The 15,691-nt window shown below is 35.0% G+C and overlaps 1 protein-coding gene across 3 annotated transcripts in view; it reads left to right on the top strand.

The window, feature by feature from the left end:
* The window catches only part of DOCK9 (dedicator of cytokinesis 9), a 125,885-nt gene that overhangs the window by 78,527 nt on the left and 31,667 nt on the right, over positions 1-15,691 (top strand). For all 3 annotated transcript variants that reach the window (XM_081327644.1, XM_081327643.1, XM_081327645.1), the window contains exons 30-37: positions 1,420-1,531; positions 3,185-3,363; positions 4,235-4,351; positions 4,463-4,583; positions 5,180-5,313; positions 10,708-10,822; positions 11,965-12,031; positions 14,012-14,059. In XM_081327644.1, coding sequence (XP_081183770.1) covers positions 1,420-1,531; positions 3,185-3,363; positions 4,235-4,351; positions 4,463-4,583; positions 5,180-5,313; positions 10,708-10,822; positions 11,965-12,031; positions 14,012-14,059 — 893 coding nt within the window. The remainder of the gene's footprint in view (positions 1-1,419; positions 1,532-3,184; positions 3,364-4,234; positions 4,352-4,462; positions 4,584-5,179; positions 5,314-10,707; positions 10,823-11,964; positions 12,032-14,011; positions 14,060-15,691) is intronic.

Below are 15,691 nucleotides of genomic sequence, written 5' to 3'. Positions count from 1 at the left end.
TTCGGAGAAGGGCGGGATATAAATGGAATTAAAATAAAAAAAAATAAATAAAAATTTGAACTAGTTTCAGAAATTATTAGAAGCTGCTCTTAATATACCTGGTATGAAACATCTATTTCTGCTTCATTGACTATGCTAAAGCATTTGATTGTGTGGATCACAAACTGGCAAGTTCTTAAAGAGATGGGAGTACCAGACCATCTTATTTGTCTCTTGAGAAACCTATATGCGGGTCAAGCAGCAACAGTGAGAACTGGACACGGAACCACTGATCGGTTCAAAATTGGGAAAGGAGTCCGGCAAGGCTGTATACTGTCGCCCTGCCTGTTTAACTTATATGCAGAGCACATCATGAGAAAGGCAGGGCTAGATGAATCAAAAGTTGGAATTAAGATTGCCGGGAGAAATATCAACAACCTAAGATATGCAAATGATACCACTCTAATGGCAGAAAGTGAAGAGGAACTAAAGAGCCTCTTGTTGCGGGTGAAGAAGGAGAGTGCAAAAGTTGGGTTGAAACTAAACATTAAGAAAACCAAGATCATGGCATCTGGCCCTCTCAATTCCTGGCAAATAGATGGGGAAGAAATGGAGGTAGTGACAGATTTTATTTTCCTGGGCTCCAAGATCACCGCAGACGGGGACTGTAGCCAAGAAATTAAAAGACGCTTGCTCCTGGGGAGGAAAGCCATGGCAAACCTAGAGAGTACACTAAAAAGCAGAGACATCACCCTGTCAACAAAAGTGCGTATAGTCAAGGTTATGGTATTCCCATTTGCAATGTATGGCTGTGAAATTTGGATCATAAGAAAGGCTGAGCGCCAAAGAATTGAAGCCTTTGAACTATGGTGCTGGAGAAGACTCCTGCGAGTCCCTTGGACTTCAAGGCGATCAAACCGGTCAGTCCTAGAGGAGATCAACCCTGACTGCTCTTTAGAAAGCCAGATCCTGAAGTTGAAACTCAAATACTTTGGCCACCTAATGAGAAGGAAGGACTCACTGGAGAAGAGCCTAATGCTGGAAAAGATTGAGGGCAAAAGAAAAAGGGGACGACAGAGAATGAGGTGGCTGGATGGAGTAACTGAAACAGTAGGCGTGAGCCTAAATGGTAGAGAACAGGAAGGTCTGGAGGAACGTTGTCCATGGGGTCGCGATGGGTTAGACATGACTTCGCAGCTAACAACAACACAGTCTATGCAATTGCAGCAGAAATAGAAAATGAATCAAGAATGGGCAAATAATCCATAATTATTGTGTTTATATGCAAATGTCTGCATCAGATTATTGTGTACATACAGCCATTGCTTTGCTAATATTTAGGGTATTAACCCAGTGATCTGAAGATTAATTTCCTTGCCTTTTTTGATTAACATGTTAATTCAAATAGTCCATAACTTATAACTTTAACGTGTTTTATAGGCTCTTTTTGAATTCAAATTTGAATTTCTCCGAGCGGTATGTAATCATGAACACTACATTCCTTTAAATCTTCCTATGCCATTTGGAACAGGCAGGATTCAGAGATATCAAGGTAAATTTATATTTGATACAGTTTAATTGAGATTCCTAGAACAGTAAAATTACTTTTAAAAATTCTTCATAGTCTAAGAAATATATTTTGGAATTTTGTACTCTAATTTAAATAATAAATTCTTTGTGCTTCAATTCTGTATGTAATAAATGGTAAAGTAAAAATACATAGGTAATTTAATATGTAATTCAGTTTCTTATTTTCTTTGTTAGGCATGAGGGGAGTGAACAACAACATGCTAGTTTTTGTCTATTTTTGCTTCTTTCTTTCTTTGAATTAGCTTTCTTTACAGTGGAGTCATATGATATTGCTGGAGGTAGGTGTGAAGTGTGTTTCCCAATCATAAACTTTTTAGAAATGATAGTAATGTGTACAGAAAAGCAAATGCAGGAATTTCGTGTTTGAGTCATGCTAGAGTTTATAAAAAGAAACATTTAAAACATGACGTATCAGCCTTCACTGGAAACAGAATGAAAATGCATAATTATATCACAATAAACTGAAAAAAATAAAATGCAGGATGCTCTTTACATTGTGCTCAAAAAAGTCAGCACGACAGCCACAATGCTGTAATTGAAGTTCCTCTCATTTTTTACAAGTTTCACACATGCGACCATATCCCATGGACTCCCCAGCTAGTAATTGCAGTTCTACTTTTTTATTTCATTTGGTTCTGATAGAGCTGGTTCTGGAGAAGTGCACAAATAATTCTTTGTGATCCAATGTGCTTCAGGCCTGTGTATCTTAACAGTTTCTTGTGCTGCATTGGGAAATTTTAATTTTTTTTTAAATTTTAATCTTATTTTTAACTTTTGTATGTAATGCTTTTATTGCCCTGTACACCGCCCTGAGTCCTTCGGGAGAAGGGCGGTATAGAAATTCAATTAATAAATAAATAAATAAATAGCCTTAAAATATTTGTGTTTTTTTATTTCCACTTTGGCACCACCTGATTCCAGACCAGTTCTGAAAAGACATTCAAACTTCAGCTATTTGTAAGAAAATATATCTGTGGACACCTAGCTTTTGGGGATTCTTATATTCCTGGTTTATAATATATGCAAGTGGTGTAACTGGCACACAATGCCAAGTTGAGGAAAGGGCCTCCTAGCCACAACTATCACCTGCTGTTTGAGCAGGAGCCCCATGTCCAGGAGAACACCTCCAGATTATGCTCTGGGTCTGTCTAGGGCAGGGGTAGGCAACCTCGGCTCTTTTATGACTCATGGACTTCAACTCCCAGAATTCCTGAGTCAGCTGGGAGTTGAAGTCCATGAGTCATAAAAGAACCGAGGTTGCCTACCCCTGGTCTAGGGTAATGCAACCCCATTCAGGACCAAAGGTGATAAACTCCCAGATGCAGTGACCCATCCACAGACAATCCCTCTTACGAAGATTCACTTACAGCCATCTAATCTTACCAGGGTTCATACGAAGCTTGTTATTTATCCAGCTTTCTGTTTTTTCTAACATTATGTCATTTTTTTAAATGGGCTGTGTGCATATGTGTCTAAGTGTCTGTGTTTGTCTGCATTGATGAATTTATTATGATGATTTTTCAGTCTTCTTTTATACCCATTCAGCCTTTCTGGATTCATCTAAGAGGAAGACCAGCATAGAAATAAAATAAAAATGTGTGATGCTTGATTTCAGATCTTCAGCTAGACTACTCCTTATCGGATGACTTCTGCAAGCATCACTTTTTGGTGGGACTGCTTCTCAGAGAGGTGGGAAGTGCACTGCAGGAATTCAGAGAGATACGACAAATTGCAATTGGAGTTTTGAAGAATCTAATGATAAAGCATTCTTTTGATGACAGATATGCTTTAAGGGTAAGCAGATTGCCAGAATGTTTACTATGTAAAGTTAATTATTAACATAGTTATGTACAGAAGATTCTAATTACATTGAGAATTCAGAGAAATTTTTAGAGATAGTCTAATTCCAGGGCTCACATACTGTTGTGCTCTAATGGTAAAGATGTTCTAGGCACTATTGGCTTCTCCGCTCACTGCATAAACAGAAGTAGATCTGTGCTGCTGTGATTTAAACATTGTACTTACTAGGAGGCTTACACCATGTCCAAACCCCTTCTTGTGCCCTTATTTAATTTTCCCTCTGGAAATGACTATTAAAAAAAATATTTTGCCTGATATCAGTTCTTACAGGACTACATTTGCTGTCTTTTCCATTTGAAATAGAATCCCAGCTCTTAAAAATTAATTTTTCAAACTAATAAATGTTATGCTATTCAAAAACTGGAAATATTTATGGTCTTCTCCTTATGGGGATTTTTCTAAACCTGTAACATCTTGATTTGGATAGGATTATTCTACTGCTTTTCCTGAGGCCAGTGAATAATTAGCAACTTTTTCTCACTTCTGGAAAATGCTATCAATCATCACTCCAAGTTATTTGAACTTCACAGATGTTAGGAATTGGAAATATGTTGACCTCTTAAAGCATTTAATCGGATAGGCTACTGGTATCAAGGAATATAGAGAGAGATAAATATCCATGAATCTAATTTAAAATCCTTCTCTGGTAATTATGCATTAATGTAGACTTTCAGTGTTAAACGTCAAACCCCTGATGGTTATAACTAAATGAACAACTTAAAACTGGAAGACATCTGATGAAATTTGTGGACATTTAATGTATTTTTATTTTGGTTTAATAATGAACTTAAATATTCTTTTACAGAGTCATCAAGCAAGGATAGCGACCTTGTATCTGCCAATATTTGGTCTACTGATAGAAAATGTCCATCGAATTGATGTCAAGGATATTTCACCCTTCCCTGTCAATGCTCCTAGCAGTGTAAGCATATTTTTCTATAAAACTGTCATAAATCTCAGTGTATAAATATCTCTTTAATATAAAAATTAAACATATCAAAGGATGAAAAAATATTTTGCATCTTTTTAACAGAATGCAAAGGATGAATCACTTAATTTACCAACTGCAAATCCATTGATGACTCCACAAAAATCTGTGAATGCTCTTGACAGCAGCCTCCAGAAAGATTTGTTTGGTGCTATATCAGGCATTGGTAACCATATACAGAATTTAGTGATTTGCAACATACATGCTTATGAGAAATAAAATCAATATTTATAATGACTGAAGTTGGGATGTGACATCTTTATTGCTGTAAAGCTTTTGACTAGGGCCACATTTGGCTCTTTACAGGACTAAAACGGGACATACAACTATTTGATTTCAAGTCCTAAAATAAATATGAGATAATTACTTCCATAACTGAAAATGGAGCCATGTCATTATGAGGTTCTATTTCTCCCATTGATAATCCCAATGTTATTCATTTTTAAACCTTAGTACTAAATACAACCTTGATACTCACCTCACCTCCATTTCAACATACATAGACGTAGGCATAGGGCAACCTTTTATCCCTGACATGGTGCACGATTGAGGGAAATGTTAAGTCAAGTAAATCTTGTGGGATGAGGTAAAAATAAGTTAAGCTTTCCAATAAAAGTGGGTATTGCCAGACTGGATACAGGAAATAGTAGAAAATACATCACAGTGATAAAATTTGTTTTTGGGTTCTCTATTTGTCTAGAATATTTTTCTTTATCAGTTGAGACTGTAACACATCCCTTTTGTGTATATTTCATTATTCAGCATCCCCATATACTTGTTCCACTCCTAATGTTAATTATGTGAGGAATGCAGATTCTAGAGGCTCTCTTATAAGTACAGACTCTGTAAACAGTCTCCCAGAAAAACATGGTGAAAAGAACAATTCACTAGACAAGGTATGAACTTTTAATGTATTTGTATGTATTAATAAAATATACAGCATCTTCTTATTCTATTATAAATGTCAGGACAGTCAACCTTTCATACAGACAAGGATTTGTCACAGAATTGGGAAGTCAGGAGGGATGGCTGAGCTGCCCTGTACATTGGTTATGTTGACTTCTGACTGATAGGTCTGTTGTTAACTCAGCTGCTGTTTCTATGTATGTTGGGTTTTCCCCCCACTTTTACATTTTCTTTTAACCTTGTTAGATGTCCAAAGTCACTCTGTGAGTGAGATGGGCAGTATCTAAATTTAATAAATAAAGTCATTGTTGTTTTTTATAATTAAAAAGTTTTGTAAAAATTACAATATAATCCCCAAAACCAACCCACCCAACCCCCCCTCCCTCCCCCACTTCCCAAAGCTGAACACAGGGTTACAAATATAATAATCATAATCTAACTAACATTAACCAACTATATAAATAACCAAGTTCATAATGAGCTTTAACTCCCCTTTAACGTAAATACAAACAAAATAAAAGTGAACATAATAATAATAAAAACAAACAAATTAATATCCAAGTTATTAAACAATACTAATACTAAAAATAATAATACCATATAATTAAAACTAATAAAAATTCCGCTATAATAAACAATAATAATAACAATCTAAAATTTACCCATAAGCTAAATGGAACTTTTTGGTCCCATATTTATTCTGAATATAATCTATCCATCTTCTCCAGACCGAAATGTATCTTTCTTCTGAATGATCCTTCAGATAAGCAGAAATCTTAGCTATTTCTGCTAAATTTGACACTTTAAATGTCCATTCTTCTATAGTAGGCAAACTATCCTTCCAATATTGCCCTACCAATAACCTTGCAGCTGTTATCAAGTTCAACATCAAGTTGGTTTCTTTAGTATCACAATCTATAATAACACCCAATAAAAATAGTTGTGGGGTAAACTTTATCTTTCTCTTAAAAATCTTTTGAACGTTCCACCAAATTTTAATCCAAAAGGCTTTTATATTTCTACAAGTCCACCAGATATGAAAATAAGTGGCATCCAAACTGCCACATCTCCAACATTTGGGCTGTAAATTAGGATACATACAAGACAACTTTTTAGGATCCAAATGCCATCTATAAAACATTTTATAAAAATTTTCTCTTAAATTTTGGGCCTGGGTAAATTTTACATTTCTAACCCAAATTACCTCCCATATATCCAATGGGATCGGTTCTTGAATATTTTGAGCCCACTTTACCATACAATCTTTAACTAATTCCATTTCCGAATTTAATTCTATTAAAGCATTGTAAATTCTCTTTATATGCGCTCGATTTTGATCTTTGATCTGTTTTACCAAATTTTTGTCCAGTAGTGTAATGCCAACCTTCTGATCTAACTTCCACCTAGCTTGCAATTGAGTATACTGGAACCAGGACTGTACAATATTTTCTTGTTTTAACTCAACTAACGACTTTAATTGCCAATCATTCCCTACCAATCTAAGTAATTCCTTATAAGAAATCATATCCAAACTCACACCCATAGATACACCCTCTATCGCATGTCCAGGAATCCCCCAAATTGGTATTTTATAATTTAACTTATAATAATACTTTTTCCAGATACGCAATAAAGCACTTCTTAAAATATGAGATTTAAAAGCCTTGTCAACTTTTTTGTCATAAATTAAATATGCATGCCACCCATATAATAAGTCCCATCCCTCAAGATAAAGTGTTCTTTTATTTGTTAAATTAAGCCAATCACTAACCAATGTTAAAACTACTGCATCATAATATAATTTCAAGTTAGGCACCTTAAGTCCTCCTCTTTCCCGTGCGTCTTGTAGAATCTTAAGTTTAACTCTTGGTTTTTTCCCCGCCCAGATAAATTTATTAATACCCTTCTGCCATTCATCCAGATTAGCATCTTTTTTCAATATAGCTATCATTTGAAACAAAAAGAGAAACTTTGGTAAAACATTCATTTTAACAGCTGCAATTTTCCCCAGCAAAGATAATTGTAGTTTTTTTCCAATTATTTAAATCCTTTTGTACTTTTAGCCATAATGTCTCATAATTATTCTTATATAATTTCACATTAGAGGCTGTAATATATACTCCCAAATATTTAACCTTTTTCACTATATCATAACCTGTCAATTTTACTAACATTTCCTTTTCATTCATGGTCATATTTTTAGATAATATTTTAGTCTTATTATTATTTACCTTAAAACCAGAAACTTTCCCATATTGAGTTATAATATCCATCAAGTCTATAACCGATTGAATCGGTTGAGATAATGTGACAACCAAGTCATCTGCAAAGGCTCTTAACCTATAATCATTCTGTTTTATTTTTATTCCCTTTATTATAGTTGATTCACGAATTTTAATCAATAAAATCTCCAATGTTAAAACAAACAACAATGGTGATAGGGGACATCCCTGTCTTGTGCCTTTTTCAATTTTAAATGCCTCTGTTAATCCCCCATTAATTATAATTTGTGCCGATTGTTGTTGATATATAGCCCTAAGAGAATGTAAAAATTTATCCCCAAAATTCATTTTATCAACAACTTTCAATAAAAATTGCCAGTTCAACTGAATAAATAAAGTCATTGTTGAGTTGGGGTGGCCATTTAGATTGAAATAATTAAATAAATTGTTTCTGCCAAGGAGAAAGGCTGTTTTCATTTCTGTCATAAATAAGATGCTGTGTATGCTACAGTTACAGTCTTATACAAAGTAATTTTTAGTGGGAAAAATATCACATTTACAATATATTGCAGCCAATCCCTTTAGTTTGTGTGTGTGGCATATTTATGTCTTAATTCTAAAAACCTTGCAAGAGGAACAATATGTTTAAAAAGTGTCAGCATAGTATTTTACCTTTTAAATAAAACATTTATTAAGTCTTCAGTGGCACAAATCTAGTAATTAAATATTACAGATTGATTGCCTAAGCATAATTTGGTTGATACAATACAATATACATTTATCCCTTAATTGGCATTTTACTTTTAGCATTAGGACTTAATTCTTTAATTCTTATACACTAAGAAAACAATGGTTTAATCAATTTTCTCCTTGACCTGCCTTGTGGCAGAGGGAAAAACCGCTCAGGAGGCATTCTTCATCTGCAGTGTATAAAAGTGGAATAGAAGAGCGCTATTTATCATCCAAGAAAAAACGAGTCACAGTGGATTTTTCAGTGCTGACAACTCTGTCCTTACCAGAGAGAAATTGTCATGCAACTCTTCCATTACAAGTAGAATTTATTTTTTTGTGCCTGGTTGGATGGTTGTTTCTTTGACTGTAAGAGTGCAGTGAGTTCTGACAATTTTGCTAAACCACTGAAGCAGATTTTTAAAGGAGAAAATAGCTCAAATAATAATTAGATGACACTATATGTATATGGAAATGTAAATAAAACAAAATCATATAGGGAAATGTAAATAAAACAAAATCATATAGGGAAATGTAAATAAAACAAAATCATATTTTTAAAATATCTTTTTAAGACTGCTTCTAGGAAATGGTAAAATTGTCATTAAAACTATTCCCTTCTTGCTAATGAATGAATTTCTAATGTGAAACAATTGACTGTAGTATTAAGATTTTCAAACTTTTAAAATGTTTTTTTTATTTAATACATTTTCAGAGTGGTAGTTAGCTTTACTAATTGACCTCCTTGATGTTGATATGTTTTTTTACTTACCTGTTAAGTTAAATTTCTCCAGTTAGTGCAAGATAGAGGACAGAGATTTCTTCCAGCACCAAATATTGTAGGAAGCTATCACAGCATAGAGGAATGAAACTGTGTGGTTAGCTCAGAAGCATAATTTCATCCTCGAGATAAAAAGGAAAAATAATGTATTTGTTTAAACATAATGAGAATTTTCCCCAATCCACTGGACATTCTGGACAGCATACAATATCAACAAAAATAATAAGAATAAGTATATCGGAACAGTGACAGAGTAAAAACAATAATCACTGAAGAAAAAAATAATCCCCAAATAAATCCAAATTCATGAAGGGAGACAAATGAAGGATTGAAAAACTTTGTTCTAAATATATTAATTGAAAGGTATATATGCTTGAGCTGAATTTTGTAAATCTTACTTCTTACGTTTGTGAATAATGATGGTGGATTCTTTCTGTTCTTCATCATGTTTTGCTGTGCTTTGTTTATGATGTCTAATTCCATCCTGCACTGACTGGTATTCTGCTTTTGCAACTGCAATATGCAATTCAAAATTAACAGCTCATCACTCACACATGAAATACGTAAACACTGAGTTATAGCACTATCTATAGATTACGGGTAGGGAATTGTTAGACTTTGGATTAAATTGACTGTCAATGCTGCTAACATCAGGTGTTATTGCTTTGACAACAGATGGAAATGCATTCATTTTTTTCTTTCGCCTTTAGAGTTGATTGATGCTGGGAGGGGGGAATGTGGATGAGAGTCCAGTGAGTCATAACAACAATTTCAAGGCATGGGAATTCAAGGTTGCTGAGCCCAGATTTGATAATGATTTGGTGGGCTGGAGAGCTGTGGAGAGAGCCCGCGTTTCAAGCTAATTGGGGAATGTGATTTATAACTGTTAGTTGGAGGAGGGAATAGTGCTTTGTTACTTTGTGCCAAGGGGAGGGGAATTCAGTTTTTAGCTTCAACTATGTAGTGCCAACTTCATGCTTCTTGAATAAAAAATTCTTTAAGGTAAACAATGCCTCGAAGTTCTTTTGAAGCATTTCATCTGTCGGAACCATGACATTGGCACTCATCCTCTTTAGATACATTAGTCCCTCCTTGCATGTCTTGATTCTTTGAGATAGAGAAAATGCTGAAAGACAAGCAGATACACAGAAAAAGAGGTGTGGCAAAGGTGTAGAGAAAAAGAAATAGAGGGAATTAAAAATGTTTTCTGGAAAGGGGTCAGGCTGTTTCTCAGCTCTACAGGATTGTGGAGAAAGAAAAATTGCTTTAACAAATAAATAAAATAAATAAAAAAGTAATATTACAAATCTGAAATTTTATATGAAAGAACATCCAAAGACTGGATGATAGATGGATGGTTCTCAGTCTTGCAAATATAGGAAAATGACCCAGAAAAGCTTGCTCATATTATTAAATGCAATCATATATTTATATCATTATATTTAAAGAAGTTCGATGTAGGAAACATGTAAAAAAACATAAACATCTAATAAAATAAAATTCAGTTTTGTCCAGTTTTTGGTATGCTGAATTTTGTAATTATCTGTACTGTTCTCATATGAGTGTTAGAATACAATTGTGTCTTCTTTTTGAGAAATTGGGATGCTTGCATTTATGTTTTTATGTTAATACTTAAATACCTTGTTTTTCAGAACCAGCAGGCTTGCATTTCAGGAAGTTCAGTTGTTCGTTGTGATAAACTTGATCAAGCTGAGATAAGGAGTTTACTGATGTGCTTCCTTCATGTCTTAAAAAGCATGACAGATGGTAAAGGAAACTTATATTTTTCATAGTACATTTGGAATAACCTTTTGGATAATTTTGCATTAGCTGTTTGTTTTATTCCCATTTCATTTTAAATTGCACTTTATTCTAATTCCATTTTAAATTGTATTTTATCAAATTCCATTTTAAATTGCTTTTATCAAATTTTAGTAACAATTTGTTGCTGGAATTTTGCACTTTGATATGGCCCAAGGGCTAATCAGTAAAGACTTATCTATCTTATCTTAAATGCATTAGCTGTTTGGGGCAAGAAAGGATCCCCTCCCTTATAACTCTGCATATGCTCAGCTCTAAGTTTCTCATCTCAACATGCAGAAACACAAACACAAATGTGTTGATGTGATACTTATTTCTCTGGTACTTTTTCAACCTCATTTTTGGTACCAGTTACTTCCTGATCAATTGCAGTGCAGAATTTGAAGATTTAGAGTGACTTAATTCCTCAGCACCAAAATATCTAGATATTAGAATATCTAGATTCTAATATTAGTAGAGCATCTACTGTGTGTCTGAAAGTATGGCTCAAGTCTATTCATTTAGGATAGAAGCAGTTTGGAGCAGTTTGCTCTCCATTATTCTACTTGAATTCTCAGTGTTGCTGAGGGTAATCAAATTCAAGGATATCCATGGGACATCCAGACTATAGTCCTGAGGGTAATTTAATTTAAATTATTCTCAGGATCAAAATTAACAATTCTGACACTATTATAACTATGTTTCATACAGTTCCCAACACTACTTATATGTATTCCTACATAGTATAAAATCATTAATTCATGGATATCCCCTCTATAGTACTTTGAATAATAAGTGCTTTAGACTTGAGGTTGACAATAATATGAAGTTAAATAAATCAGTTTCTGAGTATGGGTGGTCTTGGTCAATCAGTAATTCTGCTCAGTTTTCAGTAGCATGGCAACTCAATTTGTTTCTGGAAAAGGGGTTGAATTTGATTCTTAACTATTTGTTAAAGATATCTGTATTGTACATACATACTCATAATTTATTAGTAAGTATTTTTAAAGGAGGATTCACGTTATGTAGCAGAGTTGTAGCTTCTTTTTAGTTCCCTAAATCTAAAGATAATTGCTCTAATTACAGTTTTATTTTCTTGTACTTTGTAGATGCTCTGTTTACATATTGGAACAAGGCCTCAACATCAGAACTTATGGATTTTTTTACTATTACGGAGTAAGTTTAAATATACTGTATAGTTACCCTATTAAGAGCACAATATAAATCTTAAATATAAAATTCAAGATAAACATTGTATTTCTTTTTTCTGCTAATTTTTGTCCAATTCTTGGAGACTACCTGGACAAGTCCCTGCAGTTTTCTTGGCAAGATTTTTTCAGAAGCAGTTTACCATTACCTCCTTCCTAGGGCTGAGAGGGAGTGACTGGCCCAAGGTTACCCAGTTACCGTATTTTCCGGCATATAAGACGACTGGGCGTATAAGACGACCCCGAACGTTTGAGATGATTTTCATGGGTTAAAGTCTTATACGCCGGAAAATACGGGTAAGTAGGAAGTCAGGGCTGCTTCTCAATTAGGTGAAGGTTTATCAAGAGCTTTTGGCCTCGAGATCAGCTTTGCTCTGCCTCGCCTAAACCTCGTCTCCTCTCGCGTTGGCGCCCCCTTCTACTTCAGCCACACGCACTGGCTGTTTCGGCCAGGAGCGACGAGCATTGTGGCCCAACACTTCGGGGAGGCACCAGGTCTGAAAGAAGGCAGTTCTTTCCATAGGTTAGTTAATGAACAGGGCGGCGGAGGAGGGGGGGGAAAGAAACGGGCTCAGCCCTGCGCCGCAAGCTTAAGATTCACACACACACCCTCCCCAAGGCCGCCTTCTACATCAGGGCGGAGAGGCGACCCCGGGCTGCTGAAGCCCCAGCGCCAGCTTTTCGCTGCGGTCTGCCTGTCGCAATTCCCGAGCTGCGCCTTCCCGGGCGGGTGTTGCTGTAGGTTTGCCGCAGCACCACACCCTGAAGTCAAACTCCCAGGGTCAGGTGAAGCTTAGCTCTGCACGAACATGTCAGGTCGGCCTCCACCTGGCTTCCCGCGCTCCCTTGAGCTCTCGTGCTTGCGGAGCGCCAGCGGCTCGGCACACGCTTAATTCCCGCTCCCTTCCAACAAAAAAAAAAGGGCTGCTGCTGTAGGACGCCGGTAAGCTGGAGCCTCAGCCTCAGTTGGGCTGGTCGGTTTATTTATGAGGAGGTCGTCTTTTGCCATTCTCGAGCGCTGGATTTGTCCGTTTCCACTAACCTCTCTGCTCCCGAGGATTTACTATTTTCCGGCGTATAAGGCGACTGGGCGTATAAGACGACCCCCGACTTTTGAGAAGATTTTCATGCGTTAAAAAGTCATACGCCGGAAAATACGGTAATTTTATGCCTAAGGTGGGACTAGAACTCAGTCTCTGGTTTCTAGCCTGATACCTTAACTACCATACCAGACTGGCTCTCTAAATATTGTATATGATGTTTTAGTATCATAAACATTTCAGTTATAAAAGTACCTACATGATAAGGTAATCTCAAATTCAAGGGATAGCATATGATCTATCCCTTATCTTGTCTCTAACATTAGCACACTTTGTGAATAGTTAACCAGGACTAGGTTAACTAAATCAGGATGATTTCTTCTTTGCTCTTTACTTGGTGCTATTTCCACTTTGACCTTATATTTTGGTTTTTCCATTATGCTTCCATGATCAGTCTCCTTTAGCCTATGTCCTTCTGAAATTCAGTATGAAATTCATTTTGCTGATCCCCTTTTATTAATTTCATTTAGGCCAACACCTCTTTTTATTGTACTTTTATGTAGCTATAAAGTATCCTGAGCATTTGATTGAAAGGCAGCTTATAATATTAATATTTTAATTAATAATCACTGACTTTATTATAATTCCAGTAGTGTCTACAGGAAATCTTGCAAGATTATAAAAAGTCTTAATTCAGAAATCTAAAATAGTGACTGCATCCATTCAGCCATCCCTAAAGAATAACAATAATAAGGGAAGCTCTGATGAAGACCAAATGAAATCTATCTCATTTTTTGTATCTGATTTCTTCCATCGGCCCAGAAATAAAGCATTCTTGTTATAGTATATGGCTAGCATTTAATATTTGAAGATAGCATCTATAATAATTCTTACTGTTTTCTTTGCAGAGTATGCTTGCATCAATTTCAGTACATGGGGAAGCGATACATTGCTAGGTAATGTGTATAAGTTAAGTGTGTTATTTTATTGCAACTGAATGCTTTAAAATCTTGATGAGTGACTAACATCTATCATTGGGGAAAATGAATATCAAGAAAGAGGTAAGTAATTAGACTTAGTTATCTGTGACTTCTGAATGTATTTCTGTTCCACGTTGACATTTTTTGATGACATAGAATTTTGTGTTAATTATTGTAGCTGTAGAGATTACAGAATATTTGGCTAAGGAAAGTAGAATATTTTAATACAGCATTTGATACCTGAATTAAATTGTTCATTCTGCTTTATGTATTTTCTTAGTTACTGTAGGAAGTCTGAGAGAATCATCATATATGTCTCCCATTCTTGACCACGGTTAAGGCTGATTGTGCTTAATTAAGTTTACTTAAGTAATTAAAGTTTACTTAATTAAGTAATTAAATAAAATAGTAGAGCATTTTAATGTTGAAAAAGTTGCCTCCTCGGATAATTTGGAATGAACCTGTTACTTGCAGACACATCAAAAGTTGCCCAAAACAGTTAGATTGAACAACAGCTTCTTGAGCAGGGGGCACACCAGCCTTTTTCAGAAGTAATGGAAATACCCCCTTACTCAATGGAGCCTAGATTTTCTCTCATATCCAACCTCCTACTATCTCATTGGTAGTGATCCAACTGGGAACTGGTAGAGCTGACAGTGACACTGCAGAGGGCCCACTCCACTTTCTAAGGACTTAGTTTGGATATACTGAATACAAACATGCATTGTTTTCTTTCTTTTTTCTTTTCTTGTGCTCAAATACATTTAAAACAATCCTATCTGAATTTTTGCTGATTTTTTTCTTTACACAAATATTTCTTGCAAGTGTGAGGAAGAATAAAGATGCAAGAATTTACTGTTTTCTGAAGTTATTATTTGTAAATAGGCACTGGGTTTAATAAATACTGGGTCCCTTTGAATTATGTTTGTCTGCTTCATAAGCCTGTTTTTATGAAATTGCAGAAATGTCAAATTCTCAGTATCACTTCAGATTGCAGGGGTAGTCCATCCAAGAAATATGTGTGCAGTATGTTTAGGTTACCCATCATTTACAGTCTAGTATTGTAAGCCATTTTGAATATTGAGATAGGTAGCATATAAATTTAATAATAAATAAATAATTTTTGGTTTCCAACACTAGAGCTTTCACCTGCACTCTTTAGTTGTAAATTCAAAATAACAGATTTGCATTCAGACTTCAGACTTCCTGATCTGTAAATGTTAGTGCTGATAAAGTTCGGGGTGAGGACACAATGGACTTGAATCACTGCAATTATAGCATTATCATATGGTATATTAAAATATAATGATAATTTCTGTGAATTCTAGCTAATCTTTCCCTTGATTTGTTCTTCTATTACAAAAAGGAAAATATTTATTTATTTGATTACAGTAATGGCTATTGCACAGAAAATATACAGACAGCATGTGATAATATTGAAATTAAAATTTAAAACATGCATGTTTCTGATTTTTGTGGGGTTGAAAGAAATTCACAAACAAATATTAACTCTACACATTGAAATGCACCAAAGGAATGTATTAGCAAAGAAATTGCATGCAATATTTACACACCCTGTAGTTAGAGTAACAGAGAAGTGTGTAATTC

Source organism: Vipera berus, assembly GCF_964194415.1.
Source record: "Vipera berus genome assembly, chromosome: 4".
Lineage (NCBI taxonomy): Eukaryota > Metazoa > Chordata > Lepidosauria > Squamata > Viperidae > Vipera > Vipera berus.
Note: the sequence above shows the minus strand (reverse complement) of the source record. Positions and strands in the feature narration are given on the sequence as shown.